Raw genomic sequence first — 26,838 nt, forward strand, 5'->3', positions numbered from 1 at the left:
AAAAAAAACACACCCATGAGACAACACTTCTTATCTTTCAAAACTCATGCAGAGTACAAACTTACACATACAGACACGTAGAAAGATTATTCCTGCGTGAGCCAGATGAATACATCTGTGAACGAGTGTAGGGATAAGAGACAACACTTTCAAAGTCAACTGATGCAATAGGTGGAAATTTTAAGAAGCTGTTGTTGTTTGAGAGCGCTGAACATATGTGTGTTTGTGTTGTGCACGCAGGGCCAAAACTGTGACGAACCCATTCACGCCTGTATCAGTAACCCATGCCAGAACGGTGGAACCTGCCACCTGAAAGAAGGAGAAGGCAGCAACTTTTGGTGAGAGACATTCGAGATATTTTATCCAACCTGGTTAGTCTTGACCGTCAGTTTACCCGCAAGTTATGTTAAAGAGACATTTTCCTTAATTCACACACAAATATCCACCTGTTGTGTATCAGGAGGTACTACTCCACCTGTGAGGCTCTGGAGAGAGCTTTTTAAAGTGGACTCTGATGATGAAACTGGCTGGGACAAAAAAGAAAGCATTGCCGTGTTACATCTGAAAGATGTGAGCATTTACCTGATGGGGCGCATTGCATTATGGGAAATCCAAGAAAACGCATTAATGGATCAAACATTTTTTAAAGGAACTGCAATGTCAGAGCCTCACTTGCATCAGTTCTGACCTCTCTTTTGAACATTTCATACAATAGTATTCTAACTCCAGTATCTGTAGTCCTCTATGTGCTACAGGCCCCTCGGTGTACTCGGTGGTACTTAACTTTATACATTTTAAGTAGTGTTTTGTAAGGATTAGGGGGATAGAGCTAGAGGACATGTGCTCAAGGTGCTAAAGTAAAACTTCCTTTTCAGAATAACAGAACATTTATGGCTGTTTCATTCTTGGAAGATGATGGAGCTGAGCGAAAATACAAATAAACATCAATAACTGTGTTACCGCAAAGCATCTGTTCATAAAACCAACCATCCAGAACACCATACATCACCGATCAGATAGCAAGAGAGCACACGTGCAGGTAATCTGTGGTTTCTCAGCTGATTCCTCCATCAGTGATGCTGCACCGGTAATTAGAGGTGGTGATGAAGTTACGGGAGGCGAATGGCTCAGGAGACTGGTTCTTTTGTGTCTCCAGAGCAAAGTGGACAGACCCGCTGTGAGAACTTTCTTCATTAGTCTATTTAGTGTTAACTGTAGGGAAGCTAATGCCTGTTTGTGTGCTCGTTCCGAGCAGATCTTAACAACGTACGCAGATGATTTAAGAAACCCCAGCTCCTCCCGTTTGTCGTCCTCCATTTCTTTGCCCTCTCTCCGTATCCTCTGCTGCCGTTTCTTGTCCATTTATGTCCGTATTTCCATCGGTGTATGATTTCTTTCCCTCTCCAGCACAGGGGGTGGAATATTCATCGTGAAGAGCTGTCGCCGACTATATAATGAGATATTAATCCACCCGAGTGTGTGCCGCATAAGAGCTCTTTATTAGACCCATAATATAGCGCTCTCTGTGTGTGTGTGTGTGTGTGTGTGTGTGTGTGTGTGTGTGTGTGTGTGTGTGTGTGTGTGTGTGTGTGTGTGTGTGTGTGTGTGTGTGTCATAGAGAGAGTGTTGTAATAAACCTGAGTAGTAGTTACAGAGTTGAGGCACGCTCACGTTAACAGAATAATGACTCTCTTCTGGGGATATGTAGATGGAGCTGACTCTGCCGTTATGAGCAGCATGCATGGATAGTGTGTGTGTGTCTGTCTGTGTGTGTGTCAGTGAGGGGGTGGGGTGGGGACGGAGGGGATATTAAATATGTCTGATATTCACAGGTCCCCACATTCGTGCAATGTTTGCTATTAGAGCTGCAATGATTACTCAATAAAATTGTCCACCCACACAAAATTAGTTGCTGAATATATTGGCAATTATTCAGTAGTAATCAACTGCTTACAATCATCCCCACACTGGGCAGAAAATCCCTACCTGATGTCTGTTTGAGGCCACTGAGAGTATTGGCGAGAACAGCCGAACACGCCTGTGTATGAAGCTTGATAGTGTGTGCGATGGGACCTAAATTATATGTAAAATGTATTTATATATCCACGAGGGGCTGCTCTGAATAAAATCATGGGATGAAACTCCCAGCTGTGTGCTAATGCTGCCTCTGTGTCTCTGGTTATAGTTGATCAAATGCTGCAGCGTGAATACTGACAGGGACTAGAAAGAGAGCATATTCCTCCCATGTTAGCGTCGCTTCGTTGACTTCCTGTTAAATCCAGAATCAAATTTAAAATCTTTCTCATCACATTCAGGCCCCATCTTATCCTAAAGACTTCATAGTACCATATACCCTCAATAGAGCACTTCACTCTCAGGCTGCAGGCTTATTTGTAGTTTCAAGGGTGTTTAAAAATAGTTGAACCAGCTCACAGTTTTGGATTCGAGAGACAGATATCCTCTCTACTTCTAAGATTAACCCTAAAACTTTGCCTTTTGATAAAGCTTATAGTTAGGGCTATATCAGGTGATCCCAAATCCTTCCTTATAGGCCTAGGATGCTGATGATGAGTGTTTTTTCTTCACTCACCTGTTTGAGCTCTCTAGGTTTGTATACACCACTTTGCATTGAATCATTAGTTATTCATCTCTGACTCTTTTCTACAGTTTTTTGTCCTGGCAAGCTAACAAGAAATTAAAGTTTAAGCACACCAATGCAACCTTTATTTTTTCAACAAAATTACTAAAATAATTATTTTTTTTATTTTCGGGATAATTTACCAAATATTTGCTCTCTTCATCTTATCATAGATGAAAAATCGATGGATTTCCCTTCTGTAAATCCTGTCTGTTGTTAATCTAATAAGGATGAATCAATAGTTACATTAATGTTAGAGCTCAGTGTAGTGTATGTGACCCTACAGGTGTTTATCCACCTATTTATGAGCGCTTGCATCTTTCCGTGTTTGATCTCAGGTGTGTGTGTCCGGAGGGCTTCGAAGGTGACGCGTGTGAGATCAACATTGACGACTGTGAAGATAACGACTGTGAGAATAACTCCACCTGCGTTGATGGAATCAACAACTACACATGCATGTGCTCACCAGAATACACAGGTAACAATCACGAACGAAGAAGGAGCCGATGTTGGAGGCTGGCATGTTTTCCCCGTTCTGTATTCCTATTTTATTTATTTCTTTAAACACAGAAATACAGGACTCTCCCTGATAATGCAGGGATCCTGTAGGTTTGTGTCATAGCCATCAGTTTTAGTTACTTCAGTGTTGTGTTCTTATTTTTTTTGCATGATGTCGGCCACTAAAATACTGCAGTACCCATAGAGACAGGCCACCATTACCACAGAGAAGAGGTGTGTCAGAGGAACAAATTAGAGCATCTGAAAACAAAGTACCATACAATATTATGCTTAGAGGCATGAATAACAGAATTTTGTGGCTCAGTGACTTGAAATTTCTTACCAAAGTGCACCTTGGGAGTCAATCAAAGTGTTACGCCACTCAGCCCGTAAAGAGTGAAAATCATTTCTGGCTTAAATTTTGAAAATCCTGCCTTCAAGAGTTGCAAAATGAGACAAATCAGTGGCTGCTTAAAATACGCTGACCCCTTTTATGTGTTCACAATGGACCACGCACCCGCACAGGCATCAACATCAACTTCTTTGTCAAACTGACCCAAATTTTAATCTGAGGACAATCACCTGCCAAGCAGCAGTTTTCTGAAGGTTGTGCAACGTGACTGTCAGTGAGAAGTTCTGCTGTTGTATCTTAAGGCCTCTGTGGGAGACTTCATAAGCATAAACAACCTGAAGTGTGGTGCTGTGAAAACAGTTTTTGGCCACACCAGCACACCAGCCTGTCTGTGTCTTTGTATTCTCCAGACACTTCCAGTACTGGAGGACACGTCTGAGGAGCTTGGAAAGAAAAGCGTCTGGACTTCTTTAAGTTTCTTGAAGACGTTTCACCTTTCATCCATCTCTGAACAGAGGGGGTATCTTACGATACCAATTGTCTGCCATCTATAATCCAGTTTTGAGATCCCTTACCAGACACCTTAACCTTGGATGGTACTGGAGCCATTTTTCATCCACAGCGTTTTTTAATATTTGGCCATTTTCACTGTGTTGAATAGAATATAGCCAAACCTTCCAACCCTTTTTTTTTCTTTTTTCTTTAGAATTGCAGTCTCCGTTTATTAGATTAGCTTAAAGTGGCTAAGCTACAAACCGGCATACACATGACGCGCTAGAGCCATAAATCGCCCCATTGAAACCCATTATAAACGCTATTTTTCACTGCACAATTATTACCATTAACGTAGTGGTGATGGCTTAAGTTTCGTTTTCGTTCTGTAGTCAGGACCTTAGAATTGTAATTTTTTTATTTGGCCACCGGGTGGCGCCCTTGCTTCACATTTGACCCCTGCTGGAAAACAGCGGGCTGCTTAGACAGACCTGCGGAAAATGAAGCCTGATTCCCGGCGTGCAGCAGCGGCTTCGCCCGCTGATCGGGCGGGACCATTTTTTGGTCCCCAGGTTGGCGAGAGGGTGCATTTTTTTTTCAATCAACAGGAAATGACGTATTTGTTGTCACGTGGTATCGGCGTGTGTGCTGGAGAAAGGACTCCGACCCAACATGCCCCCGGTGATGGTAGAGAGTTACACCGGAATAAGGCACTGCTTTCGGCTTAACGTAGCAGGGCTGGCCGCCTGGAGACTATTTTCTGCTCTTGCGAAAAAAAAACCCAAGTCGATCGAAATTAATGTTAGTGCCATTCTTTGGACCATCTAAAGGCCTAATTAAAAGTACAATAAAATATAACTTTCAAATGTATTTTATGGAAAATATTTCATTTTTTCGTTTTTTTCGCCAAAAAAGCCGTGCGCTCATGTGACAAAACCGGGATATAAAGGGTTAAAATCCGCGAAATATAATTAAAACTTTATATGAATATTTCAGGGAGAAGTAGTTTTAAAAGTCTGACCAATTTAAAGTGAAAAAAAAATATGAATATATAATTTTTTTATAGCACCTTTTGGGGAATTGTCCTTATTCATAAAGGTGGATGCATTTTTTTAAATGTGCTCCTGCAAAAAAAATAATGGCAGGTCAAAATGTATGTTGGTGCCAATCTTTGAACCATCTAAAGGCCTAATTAAAAGTACAATAAAATATAACTTTCAAATTTATTTTATGGAAAATATTTCATTTTTTCATTTTTTTCGCCAAAAAAAGCCGTGCGCTCATGTGACAAAACCGGGATATAGAGGGTTAAAATCCGCAACATATAATTAAAACTTTAGATGTATATTTCAAGGAGAAGTAGGTCTAAAAGATTGGCTAATTTAAAGTGGAAAAAAAATATTAATGTATAATCTTTTTATAGCACTTTTTATGGCGTGGTCGATTTTTGGCTCTAGGACCTCATAAGGGGTACTTTTTCTAAGACCATCCAAGGTTAACATCCACTCACATCTTGGGTTATTTGTTCTCAGCAAGCCACATAACAGGTTGGGGCAAGGTCTCACAATGAGTTCACCCGAAACCTTGGCTGATTATGACCCACACCCATTTTCACACCTTGGCTTGAGTAATTAGGCAGAGGATCAATAGGGGGTCCATGACCTTCTTAGGAACACCCCCACTAGGGCTGGGACTCTCCACCAGTTGCTCTTAGAACTGAAGAAGCTTCTTGGATGAGAGGTGAAACTTCTTCAAGGAAACTTAAAGAAGAAGACTCTTTTCTTTCCGAGCTCCTTAGACTACAATGACATCCACTCTGTACAGCAGGGACACAAGTCCTCAGGTTAGAACAAGAAGAGTGTCCCATTCATTTTCTGCCACTTATCCAATTCAGGGTCACAAGAAGGCTGGAGCCTATCCCAGCTGTCAGAGGGCAAGAGGCAGGGTACACCCTGGACCAGCTGACACTCAGCTCCAGAGCTAATACATAAAGACAGACAACCAGTCACATCTATGTGCAATTTAAAATCACCAATCCTCCCACAGTCCATGTCTTTGGACTGTGGGGAGAAGCCAGAATACTCGGAGAGAACCCAGGCAGACATGGAGAACATGCTAACTCTGCACAGAGTTGTGAGGCAATGTGGTAACCATCACACCGCCATGTCAACCTTTCAGCTGTTCCATTTTCACAAGGCTCTGGGTGTGTTTGATTTGGAAGAGTTTTACACTCTGACTGAAATGGAACTAGCAACCTTTTGCCTACCCAGCAAATGTGTCGACCACTACATTATGGAGCGACCTCGGTCACTTGGATGGAAAGATTAGCCAAATTTAAATCAGAAAGGTTTTTTGACCTATTTTCATTGGAAGGGTTGCCTGAGTTTTATGGCTGCAACTTGATTCAATCAAAAACCTTTACTTTTGATTTTTTTTACCAAACTGAAAGTTTCTTTTCTCTCCTTTATCGCCTTACTAACACTGACATTATCCAAACTGTAGACGTATAGAAGCTGTCTAGAAAATGGAAAACAAACTCTTTATTCCAGAAATAGTCAGCATGAATATATCTCCCACAAAAAGTCTTCTATCATTACAGAGAGGTCACAAAAGATAAATGTTTTATCTGACTAACGCTGATCTGTTGCTACTTGTTTGTCTGCATTTGCACTGTGCTAATCATCTCTGAGTGCTAACTTATGTGGCGGTGTTCTCTCTCTGTCTTTCTGTGTTTTGCTGTCCTGTGTCTTTTCTCCCATCTTGCTCTGCTTTCTATCATCTGTCATCTTTTTTGTGGTTGCAGCTGCTACCAATGAGGTGGAGAGAGGTTAGTCTGTTCTTCTCTCTGTCCTTTCTGTCCCTCTCTCCTTCCTAACTTCCCTCATTTCCTGTGCTTTATCCACGGGAATGCTACAGATTCACCATACTGTATGCAGTCGTGCTCCGTGTTAGCAGTGCATGTCTTTGATGTATAAAAAGACCACTCTCAGATTTCTGTGGTTATACTGCTTGCTGCTTCACGCATACATGTGATGACCATTCCAGGTGAATGAGCTGAAATTAGAGGAACTGGCAATAATCTATATTTTTGAAAGTAGAAATCCCATTAAAATACCCAAACTTACTAACATCTAGACTGCATTTATTCCATCCACTCCTCCAGAACAATCAAAATATATATTTTCAGTTTTAAAAGAAGGCTAATTTTCTAAACAGTCACACATTGTACTTATTATCCAGATTTACTTAAATGGTGCATTTGGTGCCGACTATTTTCAGCGGAACGTTTGGGGGTCCTGTGAGTATTTGTTTGATTGTACGATAGACTGAAATAGACTCAAACGTGCGTGTTTAATGCTTTTAAAGCTGTTTGGTTGAACAATGGAGGCTTTTGGTATTGAAGGAGTTATATTAAGAGCCATTTGAGTTTGTTTGAGTCTTTTTTGGACCATAACAAAAACATACTGAGTTACATCTTATCTTTTTAATAAAGGTCATTTTAATGTTCCACACCTAGGAATGAAAGTCTGGGACAATAAGCCAGTCTGCTTTCTGAAACGTAAATATCTAAAGTGGTATGTAAAAGTCCTGGGCTACCACTCATTTCTTTATGTTTATATAAAACAAGAGAAAGGTGCAGAGATTTATTAAAACAGGCACCAACAGAACTTAGAATACAGACTGTTGTACCTCTTTCCTGATCTCCTCTGTACCTACTGACAAAGATTTTAACCAAAAATTTCAAATTTGGGTTTGCTTTTGTTGGTGGACCTGCACCTTTTCATGCCTGTCAGAGTGTGTCGTCTTTGGCATTTTTCGTAGACTATAATGTCAGTGTGTTTTGTGACAGTCTGTTAGTAACAAAAGCCTAAATATAAAGTTTAAAACTGGTTCTTTGTGTGATAGAACACACATAGGTAACTCGAGTTAGGTGCTTTTTTATGCTTGAATAATCCAGAGGTCAGTATAAATTGTATAATAAACTGAAAAACAAAAACATTTCTGAATGAAAACAAGTGGACAGCGTCCAAAGGATGATTTCAGAAAGCCCGGAGAATTAAAAACACTTTGGAAACAAAAATTACTTCTGGCTTCAGAAACTCTGGCTGCTGGAAGCAAAATGTGAAGAAATGATGGGTGACTCAAGACTTTTGCACAGTATTGTACTGTACATTAACCACCCAAAGTTCCTTTTTAAGGAACTAAAAACTTCCTTTCAGGCTTATGGTTTGCATGCATTTCAACCACAGTGTAATGATTTCTAAAAATTAAACAAACTGGTCCTCTGGTGTATGAAAAAGATATTTTAACACATAAAACTATGTTATACTGCCACTGCACCATCTGCTCTATTATTTCCTTTGCAGCTTTCTTAATGTGAACAAAAAACAAACAGTTTATACAGCTCTAAATGTTTAAATTGCCTGAAATAAAACGTGGTGAGTATTTTGCCACTGAGTAATGTTTGGCTCAAGGTTCATTTCTACACATACGACAGGACCTTTGAGGCTTCTCTGGAGCTCATTTCACATCCTAAAAAGTCGTGGGGGGAATAGACCAATATTTATCACATCTAGATTGTGATATTGTGACAAAAACTCACATGTAAATAAGAAGCCATCAAAGTAAACAAGCAAGTACTCACAGTCTTTTAACAGCTCTCTTACAGTTTTTTACAGACGCTAGGACACATTTCTCAATACTTAAGTCACTTTTGCAAAACTCTTCACACATTTCTCCTAACTGACCCTCAGCCTGGCAAAGCAGTTCATTTCACATTCAAAATGCACTACAACTACCAAAACACTTCATTCAGGTCTCAAATGAACACATTCCTCCAGAACACTAGCAAAGGTTGACAGCCGACAAACACACTTTGTCACCCACAAAACAATGACCTAAAAAACACTAACAACATGTAGCATTACACAGTGTTTTCCTGTGTAAAACAAGGACACATCTCTGTTTATAATTTCAATATATGTTACTGGAATGAATCAGACATCATGTATTTATGTTTATGTATTTTTATTTTTTTGCACTAAGTAATCCCAAAATACAAGAATTTGTATACACACCATCCACTGATACACATACAATAGTAATGCTAATCTACTCGGTCTTCCCTATTTGGCCACAGGTTCTCATCCACATCACATCTTATGTCATCTAGGGTAATACACCTAGGAAAGAATCTTCTGGCATGCCAGAATTGAAGGAGTTGAAAAATTGAAGGAGTAACACCTGTGTAGATGTTCATCTACAATGAGAATCAGCTGTGGCTGGTTAAACTGCATTTTTAGATTTAAAATATGTTTCAATAAAATATTGCTGTTGGATTTTGCTGTCTTTTCAAGTTTTGCATTGTGTTATTGTTTTGACCATGAGTTTAACAGTTTTGAAAACAGTATGTAAGCACATGCAAAATGTCCTGTCTGTACAAAGCTTTTTGGCAGTTGTTGTGTCTGAGTGAGAAGATGATTCATGAAATTTGAGAGATGTAGTCATTGAATGCATTTTGTGCCAAAACAATGATAACTGGTCCTCAGTTTAGCCCACATAGACTTCTGTTGTGCTCACTGTGTGAGGAGTTTTGCAAACGTGACCTAAGTATTGAGAAATGTGTCCTAGCGTCTGTAAAAAACTGTAATGACAGCTTTTCTTTTAAAGCCATTATGCTTTTCTGTCATACCGAACTGTTTGGAAAGGGGAAGAGATAATCCTAATATGATCATCTCAGTCAGACAGCTCTGTCTTTGAGTGCAGAATCCCCACCCACCTGCTGTTTGGGATGGTCAGCCAATCAGCAGGCTCAAAGGGAGGCTGGCCTTAAATTGAGAAGAGCTAAATTTACATATTTCAGACAGTAGGTAAACTAAGTGGTTGCACCAAAAACATGTATCAGATGAATAACTATTGTTACTGAAATGTGAATTATTAAAAAACAACATTTTATATGCATTAAGCAAGTCTGACTGCTTTTAAGTCCGTGAGCGAAAGAAATCACTGTCTAAATGAAGGGCTTAAAAGCACAAACATCTCCTGCTGTTTCACGCTTATACTTATTAATCCCTAGAGGGTTGTGTAATTATTCCCAGCGTGGACTTCAGGAGTCAAGGAAACTGGTTTATTCCCTCATCAGTGATTCATTTGGAGTTCAGAGTTTCAGGAAGATCAGGATACTCTCTGGAGCATCAAGATTCCCAGCACTGAAATCATTTATCGGACCACTGTGTTGATTCTGGCCACAAGAGAGTCATCCATCATGAGACCAAGCACCCATTCAACTGACACACAAACACACACAAAGAAAAAAACAAACCACAACGAAGTTAAAATATTGATGTGTTTTATGTTTTCATTTCACTTTATCGTTAATACTGTGCAAAGAATTTAAAAAGTGATGAGGTGTGTGTGTGTGTGTGTGTGTGTGTGTGTGTGTGTGTGTGTGTGTGTGTGTGTGTGTTCCTAGGGGAGCTGTGTGAAGAGAAACTGGACTTCTGTGCCCCAGAGCTGAACCCATGTCAGCACGACTCAAAGTGCATTTTGATTCCTCAGGGATACAAGTGAGTAGACTGGAAACACGCACATGCACGCACGCACACGCACGCACGCACACGTACGCACACACACTCCTGTATAAACTAATATGCAGATATTAGAGTATGCAAGTAGTGGTTCTTGATTCTCTCCTGCATGATTTGAATACTTATATTTTTCACACAGAAATAATTGAGTTCCAGATTTTTCCCAGCAGAGAAATGGTGTGTGTGTGTGTGTTTGCATGTGTGGATGGGAGGTGTTGGGAATGTGATTTTGGCTCCCTAGTAAGGTTCCCTGGCGAGATTTTATCTGTACTTTTACTCCCTTGCTCCCTTGCTTGTGTGCGCTGTGGTCAGTGTAATTACGTCTGGATGTGCTCTGTGAGGCAGTTTGACATCATGTAAAAATTAGATTAGTTTGTGTTCTCTAGGATTTGTGGACTGTCTGGGTCACGAAGCAATTGACATGTTTTCTTTTTATTGTTAAGGAAATCTTCCACATGCAATTAGAGCAAATCTAACCACAGGCAGCCACAAAGAACAGCTGTATCCCTGCGAGTCCAGTAACAACAAGCATTTCTGTGTGTGTGTGTGTGTGTGTGTGTGTGTGTGTGTGTGTGTGTGTGTTCATTTTAGGTGTGAGTGCATTCCAGGATACATCGGCGAGCACTGTGAGCTGGATTATGACGACTGTGAAGAGAATAAGTGTCAGAATGGCGGTCAGTGCATCGATGCCGTCAATGGATACACCTGCATCTGTCCAGAAGGGTACAGGTGAGCTGCGCACCACAGAGGAAGTCACACATGCCAACAGTTTTTGATATATGAGGAGCTCCCCCTGGTGTGTATTGTCAGTTATTGAGATCAACATACTATTTTTCTCAAGGTCCCTGGAGTAATAGTACAGTGTAGAGCTGGGCGATAGAACGATAACGATATGTATCGCGATATAACTTTTACTCGATAGAGAAATTAAGCTATCGCGATAGACCTCGCCGCTCTTGTCCTCTTAAAAAAAAATAAATAAAAAAATAAAAGTTTAGCCAATCCAAACTAAGTAGCGCAGAGCCGAACCAATCACAGCCGCAGCGTCACGTCGCGTGACTTGTTACGTACAGCACAAGTGCCAAGCCGCACGTGTGTTTGTTTGGGAAGCAGCCAGCGGGTAATGGAGCCAGCGCGTAATGGAGGAAATGAGTGTGCCGACTAGAAAAATCAACCGAGCGTGACCGAAAAGAAAACAGATGACGGTTCCAATGTCGGAGAGATTGTCGAACGGAAGAGCCATAGAAGTTCTGTAGTGATGGTGAGATGAAGCCTCATGATGAACTGAAGCTTTCCATCCAATTGGTCGACTCATGGTTCGAAGCATTGTGATGATTCATTTGCTCTACTGCGCCATCAAGTGGACAATTCAAGTGAAGCGGGCTCTTTGATTATAATGATGTGTAAACCTTATGTACATCTGGATAATGACACAAACTAGTGTTTGGTGCTTCACTTTTTAATAAACTAAAAGACAGAAATCAGATTATAGGATGTGTAGTGTTGTTTATTTATATTTTGGTGTTTATCATTTGTGATATTTATTACTGTGTGCATACTTTATTAGGAGAGACAAAATTTTAAAAAAAAACATCTCTTCCTTGCTGGTTCCATCGAAGAAGAAATGCACAAGTAACTATGTAGCACGTACGTAATCCAATTCCACAACATGGTGTGATGGGGAATCAGCTGTTTTCCTGCCCATGTTATTTCGAATCTGGCGCGAACCGATGAACCAGTCCCTGAATCAGTCACGTGGTACGGACTGCCCGCGAGGCCTCGAACGTCACTGCATACGTAATCAAAGCAAGCCTCGATACGCGCTTCAGAAAAACGCCCCCGCGATTACCCGACGCACGATTCGAAGCTTCGACACACAGGACACATCACTAAAGTTCTGTAGTGTGAAGGTATTTCGGCTATTTCAAGTCTGACAAAAAACAGAGTAGCGTGCACTGTAAATTGTGCCGAAAGCAAGTCTGGAAATACAATAAACTGGTGCATGCATCACACTGTGCGCCACGTTATTGTTTCGGTGAAAAGAATTTCTACAATACTGTTAATTCTACTCTCTGCAGTGTTTAAATGCTTACATATACACACAGTTACTGTCCCTCCGCACATACGACTCGGTTCTGCTTCTATGCCCCAGCTTTGTTTACTTTTACCCACCGAGGCTTCTAGACTTCTGATTGGCCAACATTTCGGCACGGTTAGGAATCTAGCGCCACCTGCTGCTTTGGCATGTTCATAGCAGCGTTTTCCTTCATTTCTGCCTTTATGTGTGGACGGGATTATTTTTTAAAACGAAAACGGAAAATCTCCGTTTTCAAAAATACCCGTGCACGTGTGGACGTAGCCTCAGTCTCTGACTGGAAGCGCTAATTCGTCATTCGGCTTTTGTCAGACTAAAGTAACTGTTAAAACTGTTTGAAAACCTAAGCTATACAACAAGGAGAGATTGAGAATTTCCTTTTAGTTCTCAGTTTATTTGATATTGACAAAAGTTAGTCAGTTTTGTCTGTTCTTCTGTAAAACAAACTAAGATTTATTTTTAGAATTAATATTTTGTTTCTAAGTGGAATTGACAATTTAGTCTGTTTTGTTTGTTCTATTTTGAAACTTAAACGCTTTAGCGGCTGCCTTTTGTGTAGTTTGCAATATTTGCCTTTATTTATCTGAAAAAGTCTCATGTTCCTTAAGTACATCTACCCTGTTGAACTTATTATAGGAAATAAATATTTAAATCAAAACAAGCTGCTGATTATTTCACATTTTACTTGTGAGCAACGGCACATTTAAATCTTACAAATATAGTTATTTGGCTTATATCGTGATAGATATCGTTATCGCCTGAAATGAAAAAAACATATCGTGATATGAAAAAATCTCATATCGCCCAGCTCTAGTACAGTGTGGTATTTTTTGGACTTTGGATTTGTCTAACTTTCACATTTGAAATGATGAAAAATCCAACTGTAACTGAAAGCACCGAAGAAGTATGTTTTTAAGCTTGTATGTTCTAGCAGCCGTACCACAAACTGATAATAATTATAAAAGGAACAAATAAAGGGAATGATCTGGACTCTTACGGTATTCCACGTGTGTTACAATGTGCGTTTCAGTGGGTTATTCTGCGAGTTCTCTCCTCCGATGGTCCTTCCTCGCACCAGCCCCTGTGACAACCACGAGTGCCTCAACGGGGCACAGTGCGTCATTGTGGGATCAGACCCCCGCTGCCAGTGTCTCCACGGCTACGAGGGAGAGCGCTGTGAGACTCTCGCCAGTGTCAACTTCGTCAACCGCGAGTCGTACCTGCAGCTGCCCTCCAGTCTCCTCTCACCACAGACCAACATCAGCCTGCAGGTGACCTTCTTTAAATTAAATGCAGCTCTGCACTTTTGCTTCGTTTCATTTCAGGTGAAATATTTTTGAAATTTTTGAAATGAAAATGTTTCCAAACTTTTTTTGAGCTTGTGACCCCTCAGAGTAAACAGAGTCACCGGTCAGTTTTACCAAAAAAAACCAGCACACAACAACACACTTAAATAATTTATATTTAAAATGATCTACTATTTTCTTAAAAACAACAAAAAAAAAACAGCTTTTGTAATGAAGTCTTTTTTATCTCAAAGCTTTAATGTAGTAACTCTAACTTCTGAGAAAATAACTTGAAATTTTGAGTTATTCAGTCACATTTCAACACAATAGCTCAAGATTTTGATTACGTTCTGCTTTTTCACAAACAAGCTTCATCTCAAATCATGAAATTTAAAAGAAAGGCCCCACCTGGCCATCACAGATTTGCTTACAGCTCTTATGACTGGTTTTCTTAAATAAACAAATAATAACAGTTTCATACTGGAAAAATGAGTCTGTGTGTCTATATACCTGTGAATCCATTCATCTGATTGGCACTGTTTTAAAGAATGTTGCATGCCTTGAATATGCAAAGCTGTAAACTAAAAATCAGTCCCCTACCTGTGAACGTTTGGTTTCTACAGACATCCAAATATTTTAGAGACTTCGAGCATCTGTAATTTTGTGTTAACTTGAGCTACACTCCTGAGAGTCCATATTCATAAAGTTATAGTACCAGATCTTTATTCCAAAAAAAACAGAAAATATTGCTGGAAAATATCTAAAAGCACCTCTCTCTTCCTTCATCCCTTAATTATTTATTTATTGAGAAAACTCATGGCATTAGGGAATTTTTTTTGTTGTTTTTTGGGAGGTCATGTGTTATACAGCGCACACACACACACACACTCTCTGGGGAAAACTGTCACACGGGAAAGGCGGATTACACAAAGTCACGGATTTTACACAAGCTATGTTCACAAAAGCTAGAAAGGATCACTAACGCGTCTTGCACAATCATCCAGCGATGAGAAGGTCTGTGTCCCGGCCTTAAATGGCATCACATAATGGCAACATAATAGCAAACAGGTGTGTGGGCCAAGGGCGGGAGGCCGCAATGAGCTCCGCCCAGGCGGAGCGGCCAAGGAGAGAGAGAGAGCAAAAACAAAAACACATGTAGCCTTGTGGTCCATGACAATCTGTGCCTCCCATCAGATTTTATAATTTCACTGTGTCAGAATATTTATCATTAAACTCTCATTGGCATGCAGACACAGTTAGTGACTGGCTGGTGAACGTAGTGGAGCGCTTAGCTGCTAAAGAGTCAGATTTCCTTCAGGGGTTTGTAAAGATTCATCTCCAGTTTGTGCTCCTCATGTATTAGCATACATTTAGATCACAGCAGCAACACCAACCATCAGGTTTGCCTTTCAATTTCTCTTCTAGAGAAACCAAACAAAACAGAGTTAAAGTAGGTGAAATCATGTGAATGCACGTATTAACAGGAACTCTCACAACAAGTTTGTGATGCTGATTTAATTTCAGGTTTAAGTAGGCAGGTATAAGTAGGGGTCACAGAAGTACACACATGCTTTGTTTAAGTTGAAGATGCAGATACTTGTGTTTAAAAATTGATCTCTTTACCCAAGTGAGAGTGAAGTAAGAGGAAGGCAAAGTTTATTTCAATTTAAACTCTAATGATATTGTTTTTAATTTGAACAGCTGTGATGTAGAATTTGCTTTGCCTGTATTGCAGATGATTCAGCCTCCACAACTAAACAGAGTATATTCTCAGGTTAAAGTGAGATTTAGCAGGTTGGGCTGTGGGGGAAATAATCACTTAGAAATCATTTTTATTTTGAGCATAACTAGATTTTCTTTGTGTTCAGGCTGCGATTAGCTGAGCCGAACTGAATATAAATATAAGTAAATCTTTAACTCTCCAGTCCTTCATTTTAGAAATAATGTCTGTCTTCAATCTTTCTCCATCTCAGAGTGAAGTTAGCTTTCATTCTTTTCTCTATCCAGGAAATACAGCAGCTGAACCTTTAGCTAGCAACACACTGTGTGACAAACTGCACACAAACAGTTTGAGTGTTTGCTGATGTTTGTGGAGCTGAGCTGTGAACCTTAAAAACATTATTTCCTTTATGCTCGCTAGATGCTGATGTACTCCGACCACAACTTACAGACATCTGCACAAACGTGGATGTCTTGGCCTGCTTTAACCCCAGAGTACAGAGTTATAAAAGATCTATAGATATTCTGTGCAGTGACTTGAAATAATAACTCCCCTTAAATATCTGAAAGCTAAAGTTTGTTTTGAAAATGTAAGTAGTAAAAGCAGAGATATTTGTGTACACATATAGGAAGTAAAAGTGATAAGTTTTCAGAAAAATAAATACACAACTAAAGTACATATACCTGAAAATGACTTACTTGTTTTTTGTTGACAATTCTTACAGCAGGTGAAAAGAACTATGTGCACTTGTAGGCCACTAACATGGCGATCCTGCTGTGTTTTCAGATTGCTACCGATGAGGACAGTGGCGTGTTGTTGTATAAAGGGGATAATGATCACATTGCCATGGAGCTGTACAGGGGACGCCTCAGGGTCAGCTACGACACTGGATCCTATCCTCCTTCTGCTATATACAGGTATACAGAAAGCCCGTTCCCTGGCTCCACGTTCACATGATGGATGATACAGATGTCTGAAGTGAATTTCTCCCTCGTGTCTCTCTCTCGCTCTCAGTGTGGAGACAGTGAATGATGGTAATTTCCATGCCGTGGAGTTAGTAGCATCAGATCAGACTCTGTCTCTGTCCATCGATGGCGGGCCGCCCAAATCCATCAACTCCCTCAACAAGCAGTCCACACTCAATATAGATTCTCCACTTTATGTGGGAGGTAAGGACTCAGCGCTATGTATATTCTTAATGGCTGTGTCTGTGTAAGTGTTGTAGAACAGATAGATATCGTAATACTTAATAATAATAATTATACTTAATACAAATTATAGTATAAATACTTCGATTTAAACATTATGTACAGGTGGCCAGAGGCTAGGTGTGAAGCATCAAGTCATAAAAAGCTTTCACGTTGAGTTTGGACCTGATTTTATTTCCATACACACAAAAATATAATTAAGATGATCTTTAATCATCTTAAATGAGGTGCTGAGATACTTCTGTCTTCATGCAGGGATGCCAGAGCGAGCCTCGGCTTCTGGCGGTCTGTCGGCTCTACAGCACAGCTCGGGTGGCCGTAACGGCACGAGCTTCCATGGCTGCCTCCGTAACCTCTACATCAACGGGAAGCTCCAGGATCTAGGAGCTGGGCTTGAAGCGGGGCTCCCAGGATCTGGAACCACCCAGAGTACCACCAGAAAGTGGTTGGGCAATGGGGTGGAGCCGGGCTGTCAGCCGTGCCAGAGAGGGGCCTGCGTCCAAGGTGACTGCCACCCAACTGGACACCGCGGTTTCACTTGTACATGCCACGCAGGCTGGACGGGAACTTTGTGTGACCAGCAAGTTAGCAACCCCTGTGATGGCAACAAGTGAGTGTTTCTGCGCTTCGTCTAAAACCACAGCTAGTGCAATGGCTCTCAAAGAGAGACCACGATTTGTCTGTCCAGTTCTTTACGTTCTGTATTTCCCTCTTCCACCCTACAGGTGTATCCACGGTACCTGCATCCCAATCAACTCCTATTCCTACTCCTGCCGCTGCCAGCCTGGCTTTGCTGGTGTCCTCTGTGATGAGCAGGACCAGGATGCAGCTAACCCCTGCAGCCTGTCTCGCTGCAAACATGGCAAATGTAGAGTGTCAGGCCTGGGCAAGGCGTACTGCGAGTGTAACAGCGGATATACAGGAGAGGCGTGTGACAGAGGTAAGCGAAACACGGATGCCTGTTCAGTACACTACCTTAATTCTTCTAAAAATAATAATCTAATACTCCAGTGGGCTTCTTTTAACAAAGTCTGAGCTTCTCTGTTACTTGCTAACTCTCTTTAAAGTGTCTCAGCAGCGTGTGTCTCAAAGTGTTTAATCTCTCTGCACTGACGCTTCTAACCTGTCGCTTTTTCAACTCAGCATCTCCTGAGCCTCCTCTTAATCCCACACGAGGGGTTACTCAGGTGAGACCACCTGATCGCATGTTAACGTCAGCTTTTCTTTACTAATTTTCCCTCCTGCATGCAGCCCAGCAAACCTCTCATCAGCATACTTGCTGTCACCTCATGCAACATATAGCATGAAAAGTTCCAGCTTTTTTTTTTTTTTCCCCACTGTAATGGAGCGCCGCAAACTCTGCAGAATAATAAAAACCTTTTTTTAATACTAATTATAGCATTAAAGGAATACATTTTTGCAAAGGTATCATGGCTTTATATTAGTGGAATTATATCCCAGGACTGGTAAATCAGAAAGAACCAAGTCTGTCTGTGTATCGAGGGCATTTCCTTTTCTGAGCTGGATACTACTTTTGTCAACTCATTTCACAGATTTATCAACAGCGTAAGATTCAGCTTAACAGCTCTTGACCAGTTGCCCTCACATCACATGTGTTGAAGGTGCCTAAGATGCTAGTGTTGAATCTCTGCAGTTTGTAAACAGACCAAGTCTGGGAGATGATGATACAATCATTTACATGCTGCAGAGAGCTTCTTCCCATCTAGATAGTAATGGCTGCACAATGAGGATCATCCTCTTTGATTTCTCAAGTGCATTTAACACAATCCAACCGCTGCTGCAGTAGAGAAGCTACAGAACGTGTCAGTAAACACATCCACCATCTAATGGATTACTGACTACCTGAGAGCTGTCTGCTGTGTTGATGAGCAGCACAGGAGCTCCACAGGAGAATTACACTGTAATTCTGTTTACCTACAAAAACATTAAGGTAGATACATTAGAACAAGTCATATTTTTTCAGGACTATACTATACAAAGCAAAACTATACATATATAGCATGTGTAAAAGTACATACACATTACTTAAGGTATAATTATTTCTTCATTTCCTTTTACCCCGTTATTGTAGTGTTAAATATTTGTAAATAATTGCGTTGTAATTTCAAATAAAATACACACATGGCAGGCCAGTTTTTCAGGCTGAGCTATTCAGTGTGTGCAACAAATTGATGGGCCATTTGAGGCGATTGAAGTGTACTTTGCTGCGGTCTGTTGGCGGAGCAACATCAGAGCTGATGACACCAACAGACTGAATAAACTAATTAGGAAACCTGACTTGAAGCTGTGGTGGAGATGAGGTCACCGTCCATCATGGATAATCCTGACGAGCTCCGGGCCCAGCCGCTGCTTACTGGATGGCAGTGAAGGACAGACCGACTCAGCTCCACTGACACAAAACCAGATACAGAAAGTCTTTCATACCACATACTACGAGTCTTTGTAGTAGTGTAGTAGTATCACTTCAATGTTACTATCAAATTCCTAAATATGAAACAAATAAAATGTTTGATTGACAAAAATCAAGTTTTCAGCTGTCGAGTTGTTAAAAAGGCTTCTAGAAAAAACTTTCTTTTACATCTGAATTTAGTTGAACCAACAGCAGACATCGACTTCTACTAAACTAACGCCATTGAACCAAATTAAACCCGAAAGTTTTATGAACAGTTCACTCAGCAGTTTATTTCTAGAAAGGGTTTTTCTTTATTCTTCATGTTCGTGCCATTTTTTCCTCTTCTTGCTGTCCTCTTTGTGTCATTGGTGTACTGACTTGTGTTGCTGCTTTTACCATTAAGATTGCCTGTCATTTGAACACAATAGAGCACTCCTGTTTGAACATTTCATTCCCACAAAACTCTTTTTTTTTTTTTTTTTAAATCCAAACAGTAGTCGTATCATTCCTAATATATTTCTTACTTTGTTGCCAAAGCCGGACAACCTTTTCCCATGATGTGCAGAATTGGTGGAGTTCTCAGTAAAAACTTTGGACACCTTGCAAATATTCTTTCTGTTCCTTGTGTCCGCAGAGGTGGCCTGCCGAGGGGAACGGGTCCGAGATGTCTACCAGAGACAGCAAGGCTACGCGGCGTGCCAAACCCAGGAGAAGGTCTCCCGTTTAGAGTGTCGAGGCAGCTGCCCGGGGGGAGCAGAAGGACAGGGCACCTGCTGCACCCCCCTTCGCAGCAAACGCAGGAAATACACGTTCCAGTGCACTGACGGGTCTTCTTTTGTCCAGGAAGTGGAGAAAGTTGTCAAGTGCGGCTGTACAAAGTGTTCTTCATAAAAAAAAAAAAGAAAGAAAAAACAGAGACGACACCCTCAGCAGATTTTTCTGTTCTCCAGACATGTTCTGTGTTCCTGCTCGCCTTACTTGATCCCCCACCCCCTGTTGTCCAAGATCCCAATTCCCCGTGAGGAAACCATGCACAGTACCCCCCACCACCTTTTTTTAAACCCTTAAAAAACAAACAAAAAAAAAGTTTCTTTTCTTGTCAGTGCTGGACTGATGATTGATGCTTCCTCGGTGGGGATGTCGAATTGTATTGTAAAGTACGAAAACAGACTTATTTTTTATTATGAAGTGGCGAAAAAGACAAAAAAAACACACACACACACACACACAGAAGTTGACTTTTTCCTTTTATCTACTTCTTTTTGTTGGTCATGATGACTCTAATGGTGTGCCACACTTGTCTCTTCCCTGGAGGACTGACGTGTCACTGACAGCTGACCACTTCCTGACCACAGACTTCCTGCTTCCTGTCCCCCAGTTGTGTGTTTTAGGAGTAACCTTAGTACCACAGACTCACCACTAGGAGGAGCTGCGTTAAGGCACTGGGAGAGGGCGAGCAGTGACAACCTTCACAAGAAATCACCACTGCAGTCTGCAGTCTCCCTTTTAACAGACCTCCTGAACCCTCTGAGACTGTGTGCATGATCCTACACACAGCTGTGCTCAATCATGTGCTATTTTCTACAGCTACTGAACAACACACACAAACACAAACACACATAAATACTCTCACCTATAGAGGTAAACCTATTACCTGCCAGGATAAACACACTTCAGTCCGTTTATTCTGCCCCCAGTCATGAATGACAAGTATTTATTGTATCATAAATACCTGTACTTATTCAGTAGATTCCCCATGTATCAATCTGATTCTTTTAATATATATTAATTTATACAGTATTTGTCCTTATTTTTGTATTAAAAAGACATAATCTGTCAAGATAGCTGAACTAACAAAATGGTGAGAAGTTGTTTTTTTCTTTTTTTTTTGGATCACTGAAACTATTGTGCTTGCCAGAGACCTTTAGTTACATTTTAATCTGCAAATGTGACGTGAAGACATTGTATATTTTTGTCGCGTTTCCTGGAAGTTTGTACTGTGCCATTACCAGAAGGTCTTTATATTAGAGTATAAATGTATAGATAATTTCCCTACCTATGTATTTCACACACAGATCTTGTGAGTAGCATTGACCCTAGAGGATGCTTAGGACTGTTTTTACCTTTTTAACAAATTTATGCTTAAAGAATACTGTGACTTTTTTCTAAATGAAACTACTTTGTTAGCCCCTTGGTCTCCGATGTTAACATGTTGCTGCTAAGTTTTTGTACCGTAGACTTGGATCCTGATCTGTATGTTATATAGAACTTCCTGCTCCTACTGTACGGGGGGCACCTTGTGTAACAGATAAATATGTCCCCCCCTCCACCACTACACATGTGCATTGTGCTTTATATATTTCCCCGTCTCCATCCCCAGACTAATGTCAGTTCCCTGACTGATGTTTGTTTATTAAACACAATATTTACCTCACACTTCTCAGTTTTGCTTTTCTGTCACACTAAGAAACACCGAGGAGAATGATTATTAAAGACTGGAGGTCAATAATGTGAAAAATAAACTCCCATTATTTTGAATTTTGTTTGCGTAGTGCAGAAAATCGAGACTACACCGGAAATCCTCACCTGTACCCCGTTTCATCCCCTTTCTTTAACTTGTTAGATATTTAATCATCTTAATTGTTTTTCATTTTCTTTTAGTGTTTCTGAGGAATTCAGAGCATACACATAACAATTAGAACAATTTTATTCTTGCTATATTTTACCAATACATGTTTTCCGAGTAGAGTATTCTTCCATAAGAGTTTTGTTTTGTTTTTCTTTTTAAGTTTCTAGCTCAGCTGACTCGTAGAGTGGCATACAGGAGGGGGGGATATAAATATATTTATTTATTTATTAAATAAATAAGATGTGCATTATTCCTAAAAAGAAAAAAATGAATACCTACATTTATATTCATCATTTCTGCTTGCAGTGCAGTCGTTAGCTGTCTTAACCAAAGGTTGTATCAGACCCATGGTCGTAAGAAGTCAGGTAAGTGAAATGGTAGAGACGTAAAAAAAAAAAAAAAAAGCAGTTACGTTTACCGCAAGCTCAGCATTCGTTGTTAAATGTTACAGTTTTGTATTTTCAGCTCTGGTGTTACTGTTTAGAAAGGTTTGGATTCAGTTTAGGCTAGTTTCAGTGTTAGTTTTAGGGGGATTTTTGTTTTTCTTGCTTTTCTTATTATTATTATATGAAGAGTGTTTGTCCAGCTAAAATTTGGAAAAGTTAAAACAGGTATTACAATAAAAACACAACACTTTGTGAGGCTGGGTATTTGCTCGTTTAGTTATCTCATGTCTCATCAAACAAATGCGTCATACTCGCTGTGTTGTTAAAAACTACAAGTAAGGACATTTACTGCAAATATTTGTATTTTGTTTTTATTTCAAAAAATCATTTCAGTTAGTTTTCAAGTGTGGGTGTTGTTTGTTTGTTCATTTGTTTGTCTGTCTGTCTTTTAGGTTAAATAAAGCCACACCTAGTCTTAGCTTTTAATATAGCTCTAGATCAGGTTAATAACATTCTAATCAAAGCAGGGTTTCCATGGAAACGCATTTCATCTTTACCACATTTCTTACTAAACCTTCAGTGAAAATTTGATGTTTAATTAATCAGATCTTTAGTTCCAAGAATCAGAGGACACACGTCACACAAGGGAACAAATGTGCAAGCTTTTGACCTCCAGCATCTGTTTGAAGTTCATGGCTATATCCAGCCAGCGTGGCCAGTTTGTCTTTCAGCTATAGGTGACCTCTAGACCACCTGAAGTTTTTATGTCATGAGCTGTCAGTGGAAGCAATGGACACAAGATTTAAAAAATACTCAGTTTCACTGGTTAGTCCTGAGTATTTTAGGTCTATGTGCTCGTCAATAATAATGAGGATGACTTACATGCAAATTTTGTTTCATAAAAATTGAAGGTTAGACCGTGACCATGAAATCTATTCGCAGTTCATCTTTCTTTTTCTCTGCTGACTAAAACAAACTGTCAAATTAATTCCAGTAAAAACAACTTTGAATGTTTCGTGTAACTACGCAGTTCAGCAGTGCCATCTACGGTTTGTGTTGCTGTGATATTATTCCGTTATTATATGTTACCTTATAGATGTAATCAAAATAGTTGAATTATGATATTGTTGTAGATCACATTATACCCTTTAATATAGAGTGTGTGAGCTGTATGTAGTTTAGTTCTCATTATATTTTTGAGTTAACAGAACATATTCACATATTAGTTCATTAGATAAATGTGCATCACTCTGTATCCTTGATCTGCTGGGAATGTGTGACACTGTTTTCTTGACATGCTTAATTGTTGAATCATGAAGAGAAGGTTGTAAGCAGGAGACTCTGTGTCTAAAGACAGGGGAGATAGATAGACCACATTCCACACCCCCACCTTACAGAAAGCAGAGAAACAACTGCCGAGGTCATAACTTAGGCGCTGTAACAGAGAAAAAATGTGATGTTTTGGCTTTTACGACTAGCTGGGGGCCACTAGAGACTATAAAAAGCTGAGCAACCCGTCACCATTTTGAGACATGTGCCTGACCCTCTGGTGGCATCTCTCCCGTCCGGACGTTCTAATGCTCTTATTGTTGAATTGTATGCAAATAAATGATTGTTGATTGAGCATTTATACACCGAGTATTGTCCTTCCTTCAGCCCAAAGATTCAAAGAACTGCTTGTTTTCAACAACTTGGTGCCGTGTGACCCGGATCTTTGGTGTGCTGAGGAGGTGTAGATTTGGCCTTTGGTGAGATCGTGGGGCAAAGTGAACAGAGGACCGGTCCAAAAATAAAAAGGTAAGCACAGCCTGTTGTATTATAAATACCAAATGTGCATATTGGGCTTTCCAAATTAATCTGTTCGCTGAGTCACATGTATTTTCACAGTAAATTTGTCGGTGTCTGGTTTTTGGCGCAAGATACTAACAACATAAGTTGAGGCTGAATTCCAGTGTGTTAAATAAACTGCTTCTACCGAGATACTAATAACATACTACGTTGGTCTAGTTGCAGTAATCTGCTTCTACCGAGATACTAATAACATACTACGTTGGACTAGATGCAGCCACTTTACCTTCCACATTTAATTTTGTCTAATACTGGCTTCTGTAGCAATAATACATTAGAATTTCTTCTGAAGACACAGCCATTAGTTCAGTACATTGAAGTCGAGGTTTGTTTATTTTGTTTATGGTGTCAGTGATGTCCTGGCTTTTGCCGGCTATGAAATAGAAGTTGATTTAAGGACAAGCAGATGCTGGCTTCACGGTGCAGTTGGACGCTGGCAACGCGAGAGCGAAACACGTCCGTAGGTTTGGTTTATGATACGGCGTGTTCCGGTGGTGCGGCCGTGAAGTGCAGTAGTGGTTGGTGCTAATTTTAGTACATTAGATAGAGGTTTTGACGGTGGTTTGTGGCGTCAGTCGAGTATAAAGGGCTGCGGCCATAATACAAAGTAAAAATTTAAGTACAGAGCAACACCTGGTTTATGATGTCAGGTATAACTTCGGGGATGCAAGCATCACTTTTATGATGCGACTTTGCCCCGTGGTGGCGGTCATAATCGCAGAGAAAAGGGTATTTTGGTCTATGGTGCAGTGTGCTTTCAGAAGATCTAATAGTTGAGCTCAGAGGTTTCTGTGTAAAATTCCCGCTGAGGAAAAGTGTTGTGTGTGAGTGTCAAAGCGCGCTCTGGGTGAGAGAGTGTGTGTGAAGCTGCGAGGCGCGCTCTGGGTGCTGTCTTGTGGGTAAAGCGCGCACTGAGTGAGAGTGTGAGTGAGGCGCGCTCTGAGTGTGTTTTTTATGTGGAGTGTGAAGCGTGAACACAGTGACAGTGACGGTTAATGTGTTTGATTAGGAGGACATTAGAGCAAATACACATTTGAGGATCAAAGGTTGATGCCTAGTGTACCTGTGGAACATTTGCCTATGGAGTAGCGACCCTCCTGTCCGTGGACGCGTGGCCAGGACCGGCGTTGTCCGGGTGCTGAGGTGGTGACTTGGGGAGGTGAGGGCCCCCGCATAGCCACGGAAATAACACTGGAACGGCCGTGTAATCACGGGTTCACATTTATTTCCGGACTAGAACAAGACACATTTTGCGAACAAACGTTGAGTCTAGATTAGTAAAGAAATATAAAAAGGTTGAATTCCTCGTTTCAGTGGTTGAAATTGTTGTGTGCCTGTCCCCTGACGAGTGTGAAATTAAAATAAAGAGGGAATTTGGAGCCACATAGAGATAGACGGGCATAATTGGGTGTATTACTCTGTGGTGTAATAAAAATAAAAAGGAGAGATAGTAAGAGGTGTGCAGTGGAGAATTATGGAGGAGTAGAGAGAGGAATGTGTTGGGAGACTGGCGTACAGTTTACGCTGTCAAGGTAGGCGTGTTGCCTGCTTATCGGTTTAAAAGTGATGAAAATGAAATTAAAATAAATCTCTTAGTGTGTTAATACAGGAAGCTGCGGACCTGGACCAACTGCCCCCACAAGCACAGCGGCCGAAGCAAAATTATAGGTAATGGGAACCACACCCAGCACGAATCAGCAGCTGTGAAAAAGACAGCAGCGAGGAGAGAATTAGAGGAGAAATTAAGAGAAGTTTTAACACATAAAATTGGGGCCAACGGACTTGTGGAGGTTGGGAAGGCGTCCGGAGCATCACAACAAAAAGGTGAAACAAAAACACACACAAGCAGAGAAATCTGAGAGAAAGGCTCCTTTTAAGGTAACGCCTAGTTTGAGAAAAGATAAAATTAACCTGCTTTTATACAAATGCACATACACGCAATGAAGAAACAGCTTACACTCATGAACACGTGAAGATTTTCCAGCAAGGTTAAAGAAAAATTAACATACTTAAATGATGAAGTCTATACATTACTGACAAAGAAACCCTCTGGGTTGCAGGACAACAATTTAACAAAAAAAAAAAGGGAACACTGGTCTAACCAACCAGGCAAGACACAACAAATTTAGTGGTTAAAAGATTCAAATTGTGACATGTTTTCTGTTGATTGATTAATAAAAGTGATTACTGAATGAAAGAAAGTTCCTTTTTTGGGCTTTTAAACATGATCTTAAGAATTTTAACATATACCGGTGTTGTCCTGTCAACTTGGTGGGTTAGGAGTTGATTATATCGGGAGACAAAAAACAAAAAAAAGGGGGAGAGAAGGCTGACACAGGGCCTGGTCCCGGTGTGTCTCCCCTCTGAATAACACAGCCAACACAACAACATTTTCCTGTTCGTTTGTTTTTGTTTTTGTTTTTTGTTTGTTTTTGTTTTGTTTTGTTTTTGTTTTTTCTATACATATTCAATTACAGGCTGCTTTGCCGGCCCTGAAAGCCGAGGCTGACTGGACTCCTGCTCTCCCCTATACGTGACACTGACCAAATGCTGCAACAGCTGGACCCACAACAACGACCTGAGAATGTCAACAGACCTGCAGGAATGTGATCTCATGCAGCCGAGACGGAGAGCACTAAACCTAAGGCCCGTTTCACTACACGGGGGAAAATTCCCAGACTGCGTC

At 40.5% G+C, this 26,838-nt stretch overlaps 1 protein-coding gene across 3 annotated transcripts in view; it reads left to right on the forward strand.

Annotated features, from left to right (window-relative positions):
• slit2 (slit homolog 2 (Drosophila)) overlaps positions 1-21,714 on the forward strand; it is a 106,114-nt gene extending 84,400 nt beyond the window's left edge. For all 3 annotated transcript variants that reach the window (XM_085356988.1, XM_085356990.1, XM_085356989.1), the window contains 10 exons: positions 241-338; positions 2,977-3,116; positions 10,453-10,546; positions 11,159-11,296; positions 13,693-13,933; positions 16,455-16,585; positions 16,683-16,837; positions 17,132-17,486; positions 17,602-17,816; positions 19,924-21,714. In XM_085356988.1, coding sequence (XP_085213114.1) covers positions 241-338; positions 2,977-3,116; positions 10,453-10,546; positions 11,159-11,296; positions 13,693-13,933; positions 16,455-16,585; positions 16,683-16,837; positions 17,132-17,486; positions 17,602-17,816; positions 19,924-20,180 — 1,824 coding nt within the window. In that variant the 3' untranslated portion in view covers positions 20,181-21,714. The remainder of the gene's footprint in view (positions 1-240; positions 339-2,976; positions 3,117-10,452; positions 10,547-11,158; positions 11,297-13,692; positions 13,934-16,454; positions 16,586-16,682; positions 16,838-17,131; positions 17,487-17,601; positions 17,817-19,923) is intronic.
• Positions 21,715-26,838: the final 5,124 nt, after the last annotated feature.

The sequence above is a fragment of the Diplotaxodon limnothrissa genome, linkage group LG6 (genome assembly GCF_057381915.1).
Source record: "Diplotaxodon limnothrissa isolate DT_005_m linkage group LG6, D_limnothrissa_male_GT1.1, whole genome shotgun sequence".
Lineage (NCBI taxonomy): Eukaryota > Metazoa > Chordata > Actinopteri > Cichliformes > Cichlidae > Diplotaxodon > Diplotaxodon limnothrissa.